Source organism: Manis javanica, chromosome 1, assembly GCF_040802235.1.
Source record: "Manis javanica isolate MJ-LG chromosome 1, MJ_LKY, whole genome shotgun sequence".
Taxonomy (NCBI): domain Eukaryota; kingdom Metazoa; phylum Chordata; class Mammalia; order Pholidota; family Manidae; genus Manis; species Manis javanica.
The window spans coordinates 117364984-117385010 of NC_133156.1; the positions used below are offsets into that span (position 1 = coordinate 117364984).

At 37.1% G+C, this 20027-nt stretch overlaps 1 protein-coding gene across 2 annotated transcripts in view; it reads left to right on the forward strand.

Moving 5' to 3' along the window:
• OXCT1 (3-oxoacid CoA-transferase 1) overlaps window positions 1–20027 on the forward strand; it is a 164186-nt gene that overhangs the window by 33850 nt on the left and 110309 nt on the right. For both annotated transcript variants that reach the window (XM_037023579.2, XM_037023580.2), the window contains exons 6-7: window positions 19–125; window positions 2380–2440. In XM_037023579.2, coding sequence (XP_036879474.1) covers window positions 19–125; window positions 2380–2440 — 168 coding nt within the window. The remainder of the gene's footprint in view (window positions 1–18; window positions 126–2379; window positions 2441–20027) is intronic.

Sequence of the window (20027 nt, forward strand, 5' to 3'; positions counted from 1 at the left end):
CCTTTTTATCTCCTGCAGGTGAGGGAGTTTAATGGCCAGCATTTTATTTTGGAGGAAGCAATTACAGGGGAATTCGCTTTGGTGAAGGCTTGGAAGGCAGACCGAGCAGGAAATGTGATTTTCAGGTAGTATGATGGTCTTAAAAAAAAACATTAATGTAATGCATTTTAGCAACTTTGTATTTCTTAAATTATGATTAAAAAATAGATACCTTCATGTGTTTGGTGTTTAAAAATTTCTTTTTAAAAATGGCTTAAAATCAAACACACCCACATGTGTGTATCTGTGTGTATACAGGGCTGCTGCTGTGTTTGTACAGTGTGTTTGGGGGACTCTGTTCTGCGTGCTTGGTGTTCATCTTGCCCTGCTTGTTAACCGTGTGACTCTGTATACTCGTGTGGGGTAGAGTCCCATACAAGTTATTTTTGTCCCTGCTCTATTTCAGTTGCTAAGACTAGTTATAATGTTAAGATTTGTTTAGAAATGTGACAAAAGCATATAATTATATTTAATTTTGATACCGTTATTTATCTGCATTGTCTTAACAATGCCTGTTAACTTCGATATTCTGGAAAGATAGTGGTAATAATCATTTGGGTCAGTTCTTTTCTACTCCTCTTCTGTCAATTAAGAAATGCTTTTAAAAGTTCTATCTGAAAAGTTGATGAACCGTAATAATGCTGCATGTTCATTCTCATTATCTGGATAGCCACAGATATTAAACCATAGGCCTTAATAGAGTTTAGGGTCTTTTGAGTACTCTAATTACATTCAACACAAAGTATTTAGTGTCTTGGATTTATAGATTATATAGTAGTTTTTTTGAAAATTATGCCGCCTTTGAATGTACACATAAAAATTTTCCAGAATGTTTGGTTTTGAAGATTACCTATTAGGTTACAGAAATAGTTTTCTTATTCAGAAGATTGTCATTTGCTTCTTTTAGTTAGCAATTTTTTATCTTTACCAAATATAGCTTGTGATCACAAACTCTTAGTGACTACTCTCAGGTTTTTGTTCATTTGGAGGAACTTACTATAGTAATACTACATTTGATTTCTTGAATTCAGCCAGGTTTTTTAAAATTACAACTAATTTGACAATTGCAGAAGACATCTTGCATCACATCTATTTTATAAGACACTTTGGTATAATATTTGCAAAGCTTAGTTGCTTTTTGAAAAAGAATAAGGAATTTGTATGGTAGCCAATGGAAATGAGTTATTTAAAGTATTTCCCTGAGTTTGCCCTGTGCTGTATTGCCTGGCTCTGAAGACTGCACAAGGGCTATTCTAAGCATCCACTGTATGCCTGTGGTTAATAAGCTTTGGGGTGAAACAAGACTGCTCATCACCAATAGTCAAGTGATCTAGATTCCTAAGAGCTGACTTCTAGAACAACCTTCACATTTAGTGGGACAATACAGATGTCTGTCTAGGCCATTGTTAAAGTGGGACAGCTCTACATGCTTTTGCCTCTCACCTCTCTGGCCTTGGAGCTTTTGATGCTGGACGTCTGGTGGAATCCAGCCCAGCAACTTGTGAAACATGCGAGGACTCCTCTCTCAAGGACACACTTACCCTTAAACCCATCCTTTAATCCAAGTGCAATAAACATTGGTGGCCTAAAAGAGCTAGTAAAACATAGCTGTGACTTACTTCCCTTTACAAAAGAAATTTTTCTATTTATATTCTCAAAAATAAAAATACATTAAAATTTTTATGGTTAGACAAGGTACATTAATTTAGGCACTTGGGAGTGTAAAACCATCAGCAAAATTGCAACCTTCTTGAATTTTTTACCCCTCAGGGTCTGATGTGGGTATTGTACTTTAAAAAAATTTCATTAGAAATTGGTTCTCTAGAATGATCTTTATAGGTGACTCACACATTGCCAATGAGTGTTTCATTTAATTTCAGCAATAGTTTCATTTAATTTCTTAATTTCAAATTGAGAATATAATTATACTGTCTCATATCAAGCACTTGCAAAATCCATTAATATTTTATCAAGAGCAGGTTTAGTGAAATATTTATCTACAGAAACAAAATGGCATCCCAATGAAAAATATAGGGAAATTAGTTTTAAATAGATTTATTAATACTCATTTTATTTTTCTATGTATAATCTGTATGTTGAATGTGAAAAATAGTACCTCTTTTCTTCAACCCCATAAAAAACTACATAATTGAAGTGTCCATCATATTGTTTTATTTATAAAAGTTATTAAACTTACCTAAAACATGATAACTTCTTAACAAATAGTCACAGGTTCTTAGTTTTTAGAAATTCTTTTAATGTATAAAACTAAGAGAGACATGCTTTTCTTATTTTTGGTCTTCTTTCCCCACTTCTTTACTTTCCCCATTCCTAATGTAGGAAAAGTGCAAGGAATTTCAACTTGCCGATGTGCAAAGCTGCAGAAACCACAGTTGTAGAGGTAAGAGAAGAGGTTGTTTCTGATTTTCTGATGTTACTTTTTAAACTTGATGTTATATATTAGTTTTTAAAAAGTACAATAGTTCATTTGTTTTTGGAGGGCAGACAATGACCACTTTTTCATTTTGGATAGTGAAAGATTCTGTTTAAATATGTAATAGTTGAAATTTTGCTGTAACATTAGCTTTCTGGTTAGCTAGGGTCTCACTAAGATGTTCCTCCTGGGGATCAGGCCATGAGACTGACCAGCTTATAAAGGTCCTTTGGTACTTGAGTAAAACAGACCTTGGGTAAAATCACAAGATGAATTTTTTATACAGAACCCCAGGAAAATAGTAAGTTATATCAGGAGAGTTCATTATCTTACTGTGTTGGATACTGTGAATTCTTTAAAGAGTAAGGAGGGTAGTAAAAAAATTGCTGTGATGTTGTTCTGTTTGGAGCAGTTGAATTAAGGAACTGACTGACTTTTCTTTGGGTTATCTCAGGGCTTGGGAGAGAAGAATAATTCTAGAGCCTTTGGGCTATCTCAGAGCTTGGGAGAGAAGAAGTATTCTAGAGCCTTTGGGATATCTCAGGCCTTCGGAGAGACGAATAATTCTAGAGCTTTCTCAGGGCTAAAACTCTGGGATGAAAATAAGGGCTTATACCAAATCCCCTGTCATTTGTTTGTAAATATTTGAACCTGAAAGGAGGCTTCAAAATGATTCTTAACTGAGGCTTTGAGGACCACCTTGGAACCAGATTTTCATGGGAGTTTGAGGCGGCTTTCCCTTGGAGGGCTTTATAGGACTCCATCTTGGGATCTGGAGATGAGAATGTATGTTCTTGATTTTTCTCATGATGGTAATTTTATATATGGCATCTTTTGACTCTCCATGTGATACTTCATGGAGGCAGTACAGTGGTATTTTTGAAACAGTTGAAAGCTGGAATTCTGTTCCTCTTTTGGGAAGTGATGTGTATTATTTTTACAGTGCTGGAGGATGTGGTACTTTCAGCCCGGGCATGGTGTTTCTTTTGCAGTGGTGTTAGTACATTTTCTGCATTTAAAAAAGATAATGTGGTTCACTCTGTGTAATCTGTTTTCGAATCCTCTTAATGACTTGTCCATGGGCACACATCTATAACATTACTGGAAAAAAGCCTGTAACAAAGCTTAAAATCATCTGTAATTGAACCCTTTATTGGTGGCATGCACTTCTGTAGAAGTGCCAGAAAGCAGCATTTCTCCTGAGTGGCAGGGGCGATGCTGTGCACTGACCTGGGCAAGGTTCTTTTTCTTTTCTTCTTCTTTTGTGATCTGGTTCTTTTCAGCCTACCTTACTTCTCCCAGAGCAGAATATGGCACTCTAGTGTCTGAGAATCAGTGTAGGAAATAGAAGAGAGGTTCTCTTTGGCATAAGGGACGGGGAGATAAAGCCTTAACTGAGTCTGCGAATCTGGTAAAGGATGCCCTCCCGTGTCCTAGCATGCACATCTCCAATCTGTCCTAGCAGTCTTCCTGCTGTGCCTGAACTCACTTCAGGATCCCTTTCAATACAGTGCTGCAGACAGCCACTCCCAATGGACTAGACCCATGCTGTTGAACATGGTAGCCACTGGCTATATGCAACTTGTAAATTAATTAAAATTAAACAAAGTAAAAATTCAGTTTCTCTTCAGTAGCCACATAATGGCTAGCAACTACTGTGTTGGTTGACATAGATATAAAACATTAACATCACTGTAGAAAGTTTGAGGGGACAGAACTTACTTAGAAAGTTCAAGATGAAATTTAATTTGTCATTCTAGTTCACAAATTATGCAAAACAGCTATTTAAATAATAGATTTTTGTAAGCCCTGCCTCTCTGCATGCCCATAGGTTGATTTGTTAGAACTTGCTCTTAAAAGTGGGAAATAATTGAAATTGGGGATGGTGGGTAGATTGGGTGTTTTTTGATACGAGAAGACTATTTTGACTGTGACTTTTATGTTATTCTGAGTTTAGTGGGTACCCTGGACCTCCAGCTCCTCTTCTCTGCTATGTTCTGTTTACTCCATTATCTGCGTCAGCCTCCAAGATGGTGTCATTGTTTTCATCTAGCCTTGTCCTGCTTTATTTTGTGGTGGTCCTACTGGCATGGATGATTATAAGCCAGTTTCTGAAATGTAGTATTTAATAGGAATCTTCAGAGATCATACATTGTCCACATATTCTCTTGCCTGGTATATTAACAACAATAATAGCTACTGTTAATCAAGTGTTTACTGTGTATTAGTCATAGTATATCCTTCATGTACATTATTTTTTTAATCCACTTAACAGTCTTATGATATAGGAACCTTTATTAGTATTCTACAGATGAGGACTTTATACACCTACCTGAGGTCACACAGCTAGGTGGGGCTAGGATAGAACCATAGATGACTGATCCAGGTGTCTGCTCATTTCCATTATTTTAGAAAGTACCCTAAAATCATCATAAATGGATGATGTTTCAAACGCTTGAAAGATATTTAATCTTCAGAAGTAGTCCATTTCAATGCTAACTTTAAAATCAAGCAGAGAAGGAGTTTTTTGGCTAATTGATTTCTTTATCCTTGACCTTCCCTACCAATTATTCTGGTGATGGTCTTTTTTTCCTGTAGTACCATGTACCTGGAGATGGCTTTGAGAAAGGCATCATCCTGTGATCAATAGCTCAATGGATTCATTCAGTCTTTCCCTTGGACTCTGTGCATTCTATTGTGTGGCCTCTTTGAACCTTGCAGCTTTTCACAAATTTCCCTAAACATAGTGATTGAATGTCTGGTACTGCACTATCTTCAGCAATGGGAACTCTAACAGGGAATGCACCTTACATCTCAGACAGTCAAAGACTATGCTTTTACAACTCTTAGCTCATCCCCTTTGCCACAGATGAGGAAATAGAGGGCTTTTCAGTAGGAGAATCTGGGTTAGAGCCTGTCTCTTGAAGCTCCAGGCCATTCCACAATGCTGCATCTTTTCAACCTTTCTTCCCTGTGTACATCCTGAAACTTGAGTTTTAAGGAGAGTAGAACTATAAATATTTAAAATAGTAGTGCTGATTCTCTTAGACACCTTAAACTTTTTTTGAACTTAGAAGCAGGGTGGCAAAGGAACATACAGGCTGCCTTTGGCTTTTGTTCATAATTTCTCTAATTACTTTACAGTAAATGTTTTATGTCAAGAAGTAAACCAATGTATTTATCTTGAATTAAAGAGAATATCAAATTTGCCCTCAGTATGAATTATTTCCAGTATGAGTTATTTTCTAGTGGTAAAGGGGATGTCACTGCTTTTGGAAAAGTTTTCCCTTTCAGGTGTGCTCTAAGCAAATGTGAGTTGTGTAAAACCAAAGAGGTGATAAAGTATGTTTGTTTTCTCCTTTAACAAAACCAGTATGAGTATTTCATTTGTATTTCTTTAAACCTGCAGCTATTTGCATGCTTCACACAAAGTTGTGCCATAATGACTGTTGGCTGTATCTCCCTCCGCTTCAGTCACTGGGGAGTTACTGGGAAAAAACAGTGCAAGTGGGTGAACATATTGGCACACATGCCAGAAAGATGTTTCTCTTTTTAACCCAGACAACGTTATTTCTGGACCTCCTTCTCTCTGAGTGGGTGAGGTCTTCCCTAAACTTCACAAGTTTAAGTGCAAAACCAGGCAGGGACTGTCTTTTGGCATTGTGTTCTGTGTGTAGTAAGGAGATGCAAGTACTGTTGTGTCTTCCCAGAGGAACTCATTTGGCTTTTGGGGTGGTCTTGTTAACCACTTAACTCCCTGTTAGCCCCTCTACCAGCCTCCTGGTTGCATATCCCACCATGCTGGCTTTATCTGGGAAGTTTCTACACTTTTTTTTTTTAAGCGACTCATAATACAAAACCTGGGGTGGGGGGCGGTGGCAGGAGTGCTTCATACTCAGGAGACTTGATGATGCTTTTATCTTCACAAGCAGCCTGGCATGCCTGTGCTGTCAGAAAAGGTCGTCTGACTCAGCCACCGGAGGCTGTTGAGGCTGCCTGAGACGGAAATAACTCTGCTGATCTTGTCAGGGTTGTGCCATGGCTGGTGTTAGAAGACAGCAAGGTTTATACAGGCTTCTTCAACTCTTTACCTAATTTCAGCTTTAGGTTAAAATAGTATATTCATTTATCATAACTTAAATAAAATTATTTTTATTATGTTTATATTATGATATGTCTATGTATTTGCTTATGAAAGAATTATTTATGTTGCATGGTATTTGATGCACAAAAATAAATATATGTAGCCTGTGTGAGTTATGAAGCATAATAATAAATTGAACACCTGTAAACCCACCTAAGATGAGAACCACCGAAGATGACTGTCATTTTCATCCACCTGCTTCCCCTGGGTGATAACCATTATCAGGAATATTGTGTCTGTCAGTCCCTTGCTTTAAAAAAATTTTAAGTCATAAGGTATGGATATATGGGAAACTTTGCCCTCAAGTGATATCCTAAGCCTTTTTTGTTAGAAGAGGCAAGCTTTGGAAACTGACTTCTGTGTTCTGAATGAATGCCTGGCACATGCCATTTCTCCATAGGAGATCAACAAGCTGAAAAGATTAGGGGTACATCTGCCTTCCTGCCAAGCAGACATGTGTTGTTTCTGATTGGTGGGTGAGGAAAGGGGAAGATTTCAGTGTAGATGATGTTAAAAATTTTTGTTTTTAATGTTTATTATGAAGGACAATGATCATGTACAACAGTAAGCAGAAGACTACCATGAACCCCCCTGAGCTCATGACCCAGCTCCAGTGGTGGTCTGGCCGTGATCCCTCCCTCCTCATCCACACCCCATTGCCTTTTCTCTCTTCCTATATTATTTATAAACAGGTATCAGATATTATATCTCAATGACATTTTAAGGAGAGTTCAATGAAGCTCAGAAATTCTAGTGTGCCATGTACCTTTCTAGGTTCTGGAAATAGAGCAGTGAGCAAGACAGAAAAGTCCCTGCCCTCATGGAGCTTGCATTCTGATGCTCAAGACAGACAATAGATAAAATAAACAAGTAAAATATATAGTGCAGTAGATATTGATAAATGTTAAGGAGAAAAAACAAAGGATGGCAAGGGACATGAAATGCCAGGAGAAGAAACTCAAGTTTTGGATAGGGCGGTCAGTAAAGGGCCCCTCTTCCAAGTGAGAGCTCACAGGGAGGAGCCAGCCCCACAGCTCACTGCGGGGAGCAGTCTGGGCAGTAGGAGTAGCAGCGGGGGGAGGCCCGAGGTGGGAGCACTCCTGGTGGGACTGAAGCCTAGGGATGGCGAGAACTGTCCCTTTGTCGAAGGCTGAGGAGTCTTATGTAATGGTAAGTTCCTGGAAAGTTGTGGCATTATCTTCTTCTGAGGCCATGTGAACTATGATTTCTATTTCTTTCTTCATTTTATAATGGTTCTCAAGAGTTGGTAAGACCAAAATGTCACTTTAAAACTCTGAGGTGAACGGACAATGTGATTCTGAGATCGGAGCTTCTTGGCTTCTGTGACTCTCTGGCTCTGTTTGGAGAAACTTGCACTGAAAACTCAAGAATTATCGTAGCAGGATTGATCAAACTTGTTGTTTCACTCTATAGTGGAAGGTGGGAACATGGTGGATTTTAACCATGTGACTTAATCACTTCAGTAGATTCTATGAACATTCAGTGTCCACCAAGCCAGCAAATTTGAGTATCAGCATTTTAGAGACTTTGGTTGTCTTCTCTCATGCTTTAGAGAAAATGGTAATACCTAAGGGATAAACATAATTTCTTTCCTCTTAAGCTTCTTTTATTCCCAATCTTTAGATGGCAAGTGTCTCGTGTTATTATTGTTTCAAAAGCAGTGAATCTGAATTTTTTCAAGAGACAGTGAAAGGAAAAAGTTGGTATTAACAGGAAAAAAATTAAAGCTTCTATCCATTTAAGGGAAACACTTCTAACCATGTTGAGATACTTCATTAGACAGATTCAGTTTCTGGCACTCAAATCCTTACAGAGGCAACTACTGTTCATGACTGTATGGAATTTATTCCCACACACAAATTTCTAATTGACATGCAGAGACATGATATTTATGAGAGCTTGGCTGAAATGTCAGTTATGACATTGACTGTGTGAAGCATAATATATTAAATGCCCTTCACTGCACTTTATTATTTATCTGGTAAAACTACTTCAGATAGAAGAATGAGGACAGCAAGGAACTGTTCATCCCATTCCTTTTTGCTTCATCCACATGGGCCCTTTGAGTTGAACACTTGCCAACGAGTTCTTTTACAAAAAGGTAGGAGAGGCAGAGTAAGAGAGCTGTTTGATACAACACAAAAAGAAGGATCACTCTTTTCCCACCAACTCCCCATGAACTTTGGAGACCCTTGATCCTAAGGCAAAATAGAGTCACCGTCCCGAGTGTTAACTATTGGGATGAATGTGGTGAGTGATTATCATTTACGTGGATTGATTTTTAGACTGGTTAAATTATGTACTATCTTTAATTTATATTTCTTTCTCTTCTAGTTTTTCATTTATAAGATTTTATTCATGCTTTGTGGATTTCATTGTTTTTAAATTAATTACCAAACCACTCTGAAAGAGGTATCTGTATATATACTTAGCCAGATATAGAATGCTTTTGACAGGTAAAATGGTAATGTCCTTTATATAAGTAAGTGAAATGAACAGATGGATTCTATTTATTTTAAAGCATTGAAGAACTGAAAGACTTCATTCATTTCCTTGAATTTTCATGAAATGCAGTATTGGTTTGAAAATATTTGAATGCTAATGGGGGGATATATTTAGTGAACACATGTTATACTTGAGCATTTTGGCAAAATAATCATCTCAGTAATAGAATTACTATTACATTATATGTGCTTTTTCTACTAAGGAAGCAGTAAATATTTTTTAAAAAACATGGACTTTGTAATGAGCCAGGGTTAACTTTACTGCATTTTTTGCATACTCTTGTAGATTATTAAGTATCATTTTTAGCCTAATGACCGTTTACATCCAGAAAAGTAGCAGAATAGAAATATGGTTTATTGATGATAAAAATATATTAAATCAAGTGCTAATGCTGACATTCTATTTCCTGTTGCTTGGTAACAATGCAGCAACTATGTGAGAGAGTTCCATTAACTCAGGTACAATGGACATTGTTGCATCGTGGGGTAGAAATACCAATTACAGCAAGTCATTTGTATGCCATTATCCTTACAGAATTTTGGAGCTATTTTTTATTGTTAGTGCAGAGATCCTAAAAGAAAGTCACTTTAATAATACATCCCCCCTTTTTTTTGATGGATTGATGAATTTTATTCTAGCTATTCCTGGCGTTTCGACTTTGTATCTATTTATAATTTTTGAGGCTTCACAATTTGTTTTATCAACCTGCACTGTATAAACTTAAGCTTTTAAATTTCATTGTTAAGTATGTACATTATAAGTGATGCTTCATTAGTTCTTAGTGAACATCTTTTATTCTTGAGCACCTAGGGAGGAGAGAAAAAATACTGGAGGCAGAATGTATTGCCTCATGAAAAATAGGGCATATTCCTCTTCCTTCTCTAATACAGAACATTCCTAGTTTTAGTACTGCTTCAAGAAAAGGAAGCCTGTTGAACCAGTATGTTTTAAATGAAAACATGTTGTTTTGTGTTGTTGTGCTGATTCGTATTGTGTGTAGCTGTGTATGTTCTAAATACCATTAGTTCAGTTATTATTTACAAGGGTTGACAAACTACAGGCTCTGGCCCAGTTTTATACCACCCAAGTGCTAAGAATGTTTTATATTTTTAAAGGATTGTTACGAAAAAAAGGAAAGAAGTTTATGTGGCAGTATGTAGCCCACAAAGCCTAAAATAATATCTGGCCTTTTATAGAAAAAGTTCACAGACTCTTGACTTATAGTAAAATTTGCATTTCTGTAGCTGGAATGTATTAAGCGTCACTCATGTTATTTCTCAAAGAACCAATGAGCTTATGTAGAACTGAAATAAAATAATGATAACTGGTTTGGAAAGAATCAGCTGAAAATTAAATCAAATAATAGGAATTTGTGTAAAAGTAGTGAAATGACTCTGCAGTTTGATAGGCCGGTTTTGGGGGCAATCATGAAGAAAGGAGTATTATTTACAATGACTTGCTTATCCATCCACAGTTGTTACTGTTTCCTTAAAATCTTTTCCTACAGTTTCCTTTGTCAATAAATATGAATTTAATGTAATTGTGTTATCAGTGGACTCATTTTATTAGAAAAAGCTTGCTTTTCTCTACCTATGATTCATCACATACTCAAGGGTCAGTTTCTTGTGTACACAAATGCAGAGCCAGGTGAATGATATTGCCCTGGGACGATGGAGTGAGGGCTGCTCCTGAGCAGTGTCTGGCATACGGCTGCAGCTCCTGCTCACTGGCAGAGTTTCCAGGAACCGTGGAAACGGACCAGAGTTGGAGTTGTCCTGTGTCCTTCGGTTTGAGGGGCCCTGCAGCCCTGGGTTTTCATCCCCTTTGGAGCTGTGTCCTCCATGTCCTGGAGGGAGGAGAGGACTGGAGGGAATTTGGGCATGGTGAGGCTGATTTTCTCAGCTTTTCAAACTGGCTTTTAACTTCCTGTTTCTTTTTAGTCAGAGGCATGTTTGTAAGATTTCTCTGGTTATTTCTTACTGGTTGGTAAGGTAAAGTCTGAAATCAAGAAGTTAACCAGGGCAGCCAGGTGCATTCTTGTCTAGCTCCAGTCCTCCTAAGCAGTAGAAAAGGCTTTTAATCAGCTGAAATATATATATTCTAATGACGAGATGAAGTCAGTTATTTTAACTTAACTTCCTTAACTCCTCTTTCTTATAAATGAAGGCTCAGAAAACTTCATACTTAGTGCCATTTCTGCAGTTGCATGTGTTTTATATTACTTTGTATAATGTTTTATGTTTTTCAAAGCACTTTCACAGATACTATCTCATGTGATCCTTTTAATCACCAGGTGAGGTAGGAAAGAAGCAGTTTTACTGTAATATTACAAATGAGAAAAGTGAGACATGTATACATTTCTGAGACTAGATCGCTAGGAATTTGAATGACTTAATGAAAAGGACACTTATTTGGAAGACTTGGTTTAAGTTCTGACTTTCCATGCTGTCTGCCATTGGCATGCCGTGACACTACTGAGGCTTTATTTTTGAGATGCTTGTTGATAAGAATTGTAAAACTCCAGAAATGTAGGTAAATAGGTAGGCATGTGGGATATTATAGGAGCTTGACCTTTTTTTAAGTGCAAACAAAAGCTAAGTTAGCTTGGTTGCTGTGTGTAGAATGGATTTTAGGGAGACATGAAAGGAGGCAGTGTGACCACTGGTCCGGGCAAGAGGTGATGGCAGAGTGGAGGTGGGGAGGGCTCATGGGACTGAGGTACACAGTGTTTGGGAGAGGAATCTGTCACACTTGCTGATGCCTTCAATGTGGAGTGCTGGGGTAGAGGAAAGGCAGAGATTAAAATGTAACTTCTAGACTGACTTGCGCAGTGGTTCACTTAGTGAGATGAGGAAACCTGGAAGGAACAGCTTTTGTGCGAGGAGGGGAAACAAACTCTGCTAAGCTTGATTGGCCTTTTTAGGAATGCAAGTGATGATGCTGCAGGTGTAGAACGACACGGAGGTGTTGACCTCAGTGGAGAGGTCTGGAAGGAATGATGCTACTGGGAAAAATCAATATATTTGCCAAATTAGAGTCGTGGATTGGAAAAGAACACTTAGAGAAACAAGTTCAGGACTAAGCCCTCAAGAGTCTCAGTGTATTTCTTTGTCCTTTTTTTTCCTTTTTGTGAGCAGAACCTGAGACTAAGAATCACATCTTTGCCTATTATTAGCCTTGTGACGTTGGACAGACTACTTTAGAATCCCAACTTCTTTATAGTATCTCCCGTTTACCCATTTCACAGGTATATTTTGAGCACCGGTGGAACAGGGCATTTGAATGTGTTTCCTAAAACTCTAAAGTACTATGTCCTCACCTTGATCCCTTGCCTGCTTTGGTTAATAAAACTCAGATTACTGCTGTTGTTCCCACTGACCCAGGGATGATGATTACAGATGTGTGCAATGGATGGCTGGCAGCTAGCAGGGTGCATCATTCCTATTCTTTCTCTGTCTTCTAACATTCTTGAGTTCCAAGGGAATGAAAATTCTGTAATACCTCAACTTCTAAAATCTTCATGTTGCTATCGAAAAATGAACCTAGATTGTGTTTTAAATATATTGTTAGCTTTAATCATCAGTGACTTGCCTGCTATTTAAAATTCATCAAAATCAGCCTAAATATGTTGATCCCATATGTCATACACAAACTGTGATGCCTTTTAATAGGCTGGGCATAATAATGACATTATTGGACACCTTGAAGACAGGAAGGTTCTTACAAATCTGCTATTTCATTAGCTTAAGTTGCATACACTCAAAAATTAATGAGCTCTCTCTGTTGTTATATTTTAAATGGAGAATTAGTCAATGACTTATTTATCTCTTTCTGTACTTTGGTTCAAAAAATTCAGATGTTTTGGTTTGGGATGAAAACTAAAGATTCTTTCCTGAGGAAATTCACTCATGCTGAATATCCATCTTGATCTCTTTTGCATGAAAGTAACATTTGCTATTCTTTTGGGAGCAAGAAAAACAAAATGAATAAAGAGGGACTCGAATTCATTGATGATTTTTGTTCAGCCACAGGCATGCCACTGCCTGCAAACATCAGAGAGACTAAGGTTCACAAATAGTTGTCTTCCATAGTCCCTTAGGAGGGAGCACACTGTTACCTATAAATAAATTAGTCTGCAGGTGTGTTTCCACTCTTGCTTCCAAAAACTTTGCCTTACTGAATTTTCACAGATGCATGAAAAAGTATGTTTGGTTTTGTTTTTTAGATGAAAAGATTCGAAACAGTAGGCTAATATGGGAGAAATAATGAAAGATTAGAAAGCAAGAATTACTTAACTGTGAGGAAATAATGTTTTTCTACTCTGTGGTTCATTCTGTGAAGAAACCAAGACTACTCATGTCCAAGAGCACAGTCACTTCTCTAATTTGGCTTCTGAAATTCCACATTAGTACACAGTGTCCTGTAACTAACCAAGCCCACATTCAGTTACTTTGAAGGGAATTTAAAATCCAAATCCATGGGAAGGAAGTTAAACAGGAATGTGAAGAACCCTAGTACCTTTTACATGTTTTCTGTGAAAAGGAGCTGGGTTATTCATTTAAAGAGAGTATTTTAGTTTCCTTAATAATTGAGAAAGAAGATATAAGTTTTGCTTTGTATTGTGAAAAAGTTCTTTTAAGTTTAGAATTTCATTTTAAATTTTGGGAAAGCTTTGCTGGTGCAGACAAAACTCAAGGAAGAAAACTCATCGTTATCAAACTCAGACAAATGCAGGTTGACTATAAAAAGCTACAGGATTAAGGCTGTTGAGTTTGAAAGTTTTGGTGTAGCACTTCTGTTTAAGTGCTTTAAGAACTCCTGCTTTAAGAAGAAGTAGTATTTTCATTGCTCTTATATTTATACAGTTTTCCCCAGTGCTTTTGCCATTATGTCTGCACCAAAAAAAATTCTGCTTATTTTTATTCTTGGTTTATATTTTTAATATACAAAATAGCAGTTTATATGTAGATGGATGAGAACAAGGTTTTATAAGGAGAAAGGAAAACAGAATGTAAAACTTTTCTTCATGATATTCATTCCCCAAAAATAGGAGGGGCAGTAAAGTGGTCTAAGTAGAATGGATACAGCTACGGTATGCCCTACACAAAGTGTAGTGGACTGTATAATAAATATTTTCAATAGTGACAATAGCAGGTGAAGGGAGCTATAGCTTAATAATAGTAAAAACAATAGCAATACCAAAAGAAGTGATAAGTGCTATTTATACCATGCACTTAAGTGCAAAGCACTTCAAGTCATCCATTATAATAACCCAGTGAGGTAGGTTTTATTATCCTTGGTTTATAGAGGGAGAAAATGAGCATAAGGAAAAACTATAATAATGAAGCTAGTAAGGGGAGAGAGGCATGATCTTAACACATTTCTTTCTGTATCCAAACCTTACATTCTTCAGCAAAAGCAAAGGAGAGAGGGTATATTTTAAGGTGCATTTTGCTTTACATTTTGTAATATTAACATTTTTTAACATAATTTACTACCTCCTTACCAGCAGGTTTATAGATTTTTAGCTAATTGAATTTTTTAGTCAACTAAGTGTAGCTCTAGGACAATGTTAATACTTACATAAACACAAAATTAAAAATCATTCAGTAATGTTAACCTCTTAAAACTTATGAAAAAAGTCTCCAAAAAGCTGTGAAATGAGTGCCTTCAGACTTGGGAAGCTAAAATGGTTCTCCCTTATTGCCCCCACCCCCTGTCAATTGAAAATAAGGTAAATAGTGTTATACAATAGTGTGAAACCAAGATAGAACATTTAGGACTGTATATAATGAATACTGGCAATGATTATTTGCTTAATCCCCTCTTATGGGGATAAGTAGTCCCCTCTTATGGTTTCACTTTCCATGGTATGAGTTACCCATGGTCAACCATGGTCAGCCAGATGATCCTCTTTGTCAGAAGGTCAGTAGTAGCCTAATGCTACATCACAGTGCCCTTGTCATTCACTTCACTTTATCTCATTGTTATAGGCATTTTGTCATCTCACGTCATCACAATTAGAAATAGGGTTAATAGAGTATAATTAGATATTTTGAGGAGAGGGACCACATTCATATAACTTTTATTACAGTATATTGTTATAATTGTTCTACTTTATTATTAGTTGTTAATCTCTTACTGTGCCTAATTTATAAGTTAAATTTTATCTGAAGTATTTATTTATAGGAAAAAACATAGTATGTATAGAGTTTGGTGCTGTCCATGGTTTTAGGCATATACTGGGCATCTTGGAACATATACCCCATGGGTAGGGGGGATGACTATAGGCATTTCTAGTTTTCAGTACAGCATCTAAGGAGCATGGAAGTCACCACTCTTGCCCTCACAGTAAGAAAAGAGCTAAACAAACTAAAAATCCACAATGCTTCTTAGATTCATCAGAGAACTGAGGTCACAGGGCAACCCATTGTCTCCAAAATTAGAGAGACAGACAGGCTGATACAGAGAATCATAGCATACTGGAGCAGATGCCCACAAGCAGAAATCCCTGTGGGAACCAGCACTGGGGTAGGAAACCCTAAATTAATTGATGAGTTGCTGCATATTCAATGGAGACAAGTTGAGTGTTAAAAGTTTCAGGTTGGCCCAGTCTTGGGTGGGTGGGGAGCAAACTTTTATGAGTTTTACCTCCAGGATCACTACCAGATTATCACAATGAAGATTGGAGAAAAAAATCTCCTTGTGTTTCCAGCAGGAGAAGGGAAAAAGTAGCCATTTTGAAATACAGCAAGAGCATTCTGTTCTTCTTAACAAGGTCTGCCCTCGAGAAACTTTTTCACCAGAGCCTAACATACTAGGTTTTACCAGAGCCCAGCTGAGCTGAGGTAAAGGAAATCACTAACTCCAGTTCTCTTTAGCCTTCATGTAGGGGATGTGAAATACCCAACTGTGTGTGACACCCTCTCATCTCAGTCACATGTAAGTGGTGGGGGAACCACCAAACTGGAAGTGCTAGGGAAGGTCACAGTCTGGGGGCAGACTCACTAAAAGACTGCGACCTATGTATAGGACTACAGATGCTTCCTTCTCTTCCCTACCCCACAACTAAAACCAAAACCACATAGTAGGGCTCCTGTGCAATAACAGGTAATACAACTGAGAGAATTATATGTCTCCGACCTTATTTAAGAAGAAGTCTCTAGGAAAACCTAAAGACAATAAAGGAGACAAAAACAAGGACACCACAGAAAAATTTAGCATCTGACACCTACAGCTAGCTACAGCAGACAATAAAGACCACCTAACACCGAGCCAGATAAACATAAAACATCACACTAAAGGCTCATTTACCTCAGTTCCTTTCACTCAGTTCATCATGTCTGGCTTTCAATAAAAAGTTACAAGAATTATTAAAGACAAACAATACAGTTTGAAGAGACAGAGCAAGCATTAGAACCAAATTTTGTAATTATCAGACTGGGAGATTAAAACAACTATGATTAATATTCTAAGGGCTGTCATGGAAAAAAGGCAATGTAAACTCTAAGAAAGAATCAAAAAGGAAATGCCGGAAATGAAAAACATTGTGACAGAAATAAAGAATACCATTGATGGGCTCATTAAGTAACTGGACACAGCCAAGGAAGGAATCAGTGAGCTTGAAGAACTGTCAATAGAAACTTGCAAAAGTGAAATACAAAGACAAAAAAGAATAAAAAAAGAAAAGAATATCCAAGAACTAGAACTGTAAAAGGTGTAATATGTGTCATGGGAATACAAGAAGGAGAAGAAAGAGAGAAAGGAACAGAAGAGATACTTGAAGCAATAAGCAATAATGACGGAGATTTTCCTAAAATTAATAATAGACACTAAACCCAACAGATGCAGGAAGCTTAGAGAACAACAGACAGGATTAATACCAAAGGAAGTATAGCAAGGCATATCATATTCAAACTGCAGAAAATCAAAGACAAAGAGAAATTCTTGAAAGAACCCAAAGGTAAACACCCTATGTATACAGGTGCGAGGATAAGAATTACATCAGACATCTCTTTGAAACCATGCAAGCAAGAAAAGAGTGAAGCAAAATATTTGAAGTACTGAAAGCAAAAAAGCCACCAACCTAGAATTCTGTATCCAATGAAATTATCTTTCAAAAGTGAAGGAGAAATACTTTCTCAGAGAAACACAAATTGGGAGAATTTGTTGCCAGTAGATCTGACTTGCAAGACAGATATTAATATAATATCTTAATTTTTTTTGAGAGGGTATCTCTCATATTTATTGATCAAATGGTTGTTAACAACAATAAAATTCTGTATAGGGGACTCAATGCACAATCATTAATCAACCCCAAGCCTAGTTCTCAACAGTCTCCAATCTTCTGAAGCGTAACGAACAAGTTCTTACATGGTGAACAAATTCTTACATAGTGAGTAAGTTCTTACATGGTCAACAGTGCAAGGACAGTCATCACAGAAACTTTCAGTTTTGATCACGCATTATGAACTATAAACAATTAGGTCAAATATGAATATTTGTTTGATTTTTTTTTTGAGAGGGCATCTTTCATATTTATTGATCAAATGGTTGTTAACAACAATAAAATTCTGTATAGGAGACTCAATGCACAATCATTAATCAACCCCAAGCCTAGTTCTCAACAGTCTCCAATCTTCTGAAGCATAACGAACAAGTTCTTACATGGTGAACAAATTCTTACATAGTGAACAAGTTCTTACATGGTGAACAGTGCAAGGACAGTCATCACAGACACTTTCAGTTTTGATCATGCATTATGAACTATAAACAATCAGATCAAATATGAATATTCATTTGATTTTTATACTTGATTTATATGTGAATCCCACATTTCTCCCTTATTATTATTTTTTTTAATAAAATGCTGAAGTGGTAGGTAGATGCAAGATAGAGATAGAAAACATAGTTTAGTGCTGTAAGAAGGCAAATGTAGATGATCAGGTGTGTGCCTATAGACTAAGTATTAATCCAAGCTAGACAAGGGCAACAAAACATCCATGGATACAGAAGATTTCTTTCAAATCAGGGGGGGTGGGATTCTAAGCCTCACCTCTGTTGATCCCCAATTTCTCACCTGATGGCCCCCCTGTGACTATGCCTGTCTTAGATTGTTCCTCCCTTGAGGAATCTTACCCGTCTCTGGCTAACCAGTCATCTTCCAGGCCATACAGGGAAATGTAAAGTTGGTAAGTGAGAGAGAAGCAATATTGTTTGAAAAAGTTAGCTTTTTACTTCTTTGCAGATTTATGCCCTGTGGCTCCTATGCCCAGCATTTGTCTTGAGGTATCTTTACCACTTGGAAGAATTATGATACTTGGTAATTTCGATATGAGGCACAAATTTTACTTAAGGGTTGTATTTAGGAAGGAAGAAGAAAAGCTATAGAAGTAGCAGACGGAAGAAAACATGGGAAGATTGATTATTTCTTTGACATATTTTCTTGTAGAGTAACATAAACATGTATAGGTTTTAAACTACTAATGAAATTGTGCACACACATTAACATAATAGGAATACAGCTACATAACAAAAGCAGACCTACAATTACCAGCCATCTCCAGTGAAACCAAGAAAACCAGTTAGGCACCCTAGGCATTTGTGAAAACTTATCAATGATATGTTGGATATTGTCTAACTGAATTTGAATAGTTTGAGAAAAATCAGACAAATTAAAACAACACATTCCTGAGAACTGTTCACATCCCATATGTTCTTTTAACAGTAGATAGTCTGTAGTCGCAAGATTTTGGAGTGCTGCAACTTGCACTTCTCCTAATTCTTGGTTGAGTTCCGACAGTATAGATCCAGTTAAACTTGTTGTTTTACTGTATGCACAGGCCAGCTTAGATATCTCCTTCTTCATTCCAATGGCAAGTCCAGGAACCAGTGGGATGAATGCAGCTACAGCTCCAACAGCGCCAGGATCTTTGTTGAAGTTTTTTGATGTTCATCTTCTGGAATGACTGTTCCAGAGAATGTTGATGTTGGAAGTTCTTCTTCATATCGCATCTTAGTTTGTTTTCTGGGTAGCCAAATTAGGCTTTTATCCTCTGTATAAACACAAACAAACCCTTTACCCACACTTTGATATGCCCTTTATACCATTGTGAAGAACGTATTGGAGATCACCACACAGGAACTGCTTTTTTTTTTTTTTTAAGAGAAAGGAATATTATCAGAAAAATGTATTTCCATAGCTGATCATCTGACACCCTTTAAATGATCAAAATTAAGGATATTTAAAGCATGCATTAATTGTTGATTTAGAGTTAGTTGTATCCTATTGGAGTAATCCCCCTTTTTTTTCTTTTATTTATTAATTTTTTAAATCATTAATCTACAATTACATGAAGAGTATTATGTTTACTAGGCTCTCCCCTATACCAGGTCCCCTCCACAAACCCCTTTACAGTCACTGTCCATCAGCATAGCAAAATGTTGTAAAATCACTACTTGTCTTCTTTGTGTTATACAGCCCTCCCCTTTCTCCCACCCCCCCATTATGCATGCTAATCATAAAATGCCCTCTCTTCTTCCCCCCCTTATCCCTCCCTGCCCACCCATCCTCTCCAGTCCCCTTTGGTACCTGTTAGTCCATTCTTGGGTTCTGTAATTCTGCTGCTGTTTTGTTCCTTCAGTTTTTCCTTTGTTCTTATACTCCACAGATGAGTGAAATCATTTGGTATTTGTCTTTCTCCGCTTGGCTTATTTCACTGAGCATAATACCCTCTAGCTCCATCCATGTTGTTGCAAATTGTAGGATTTGTTTTCTTCTGAGGGCTGAGTAATATTCCATTGTGTATATGTACCACATCTTCTTTAGCCATTCATCTACTGATGGACACTTAGGTTGCTTCCAATTCTTGGCTATTGTAAATA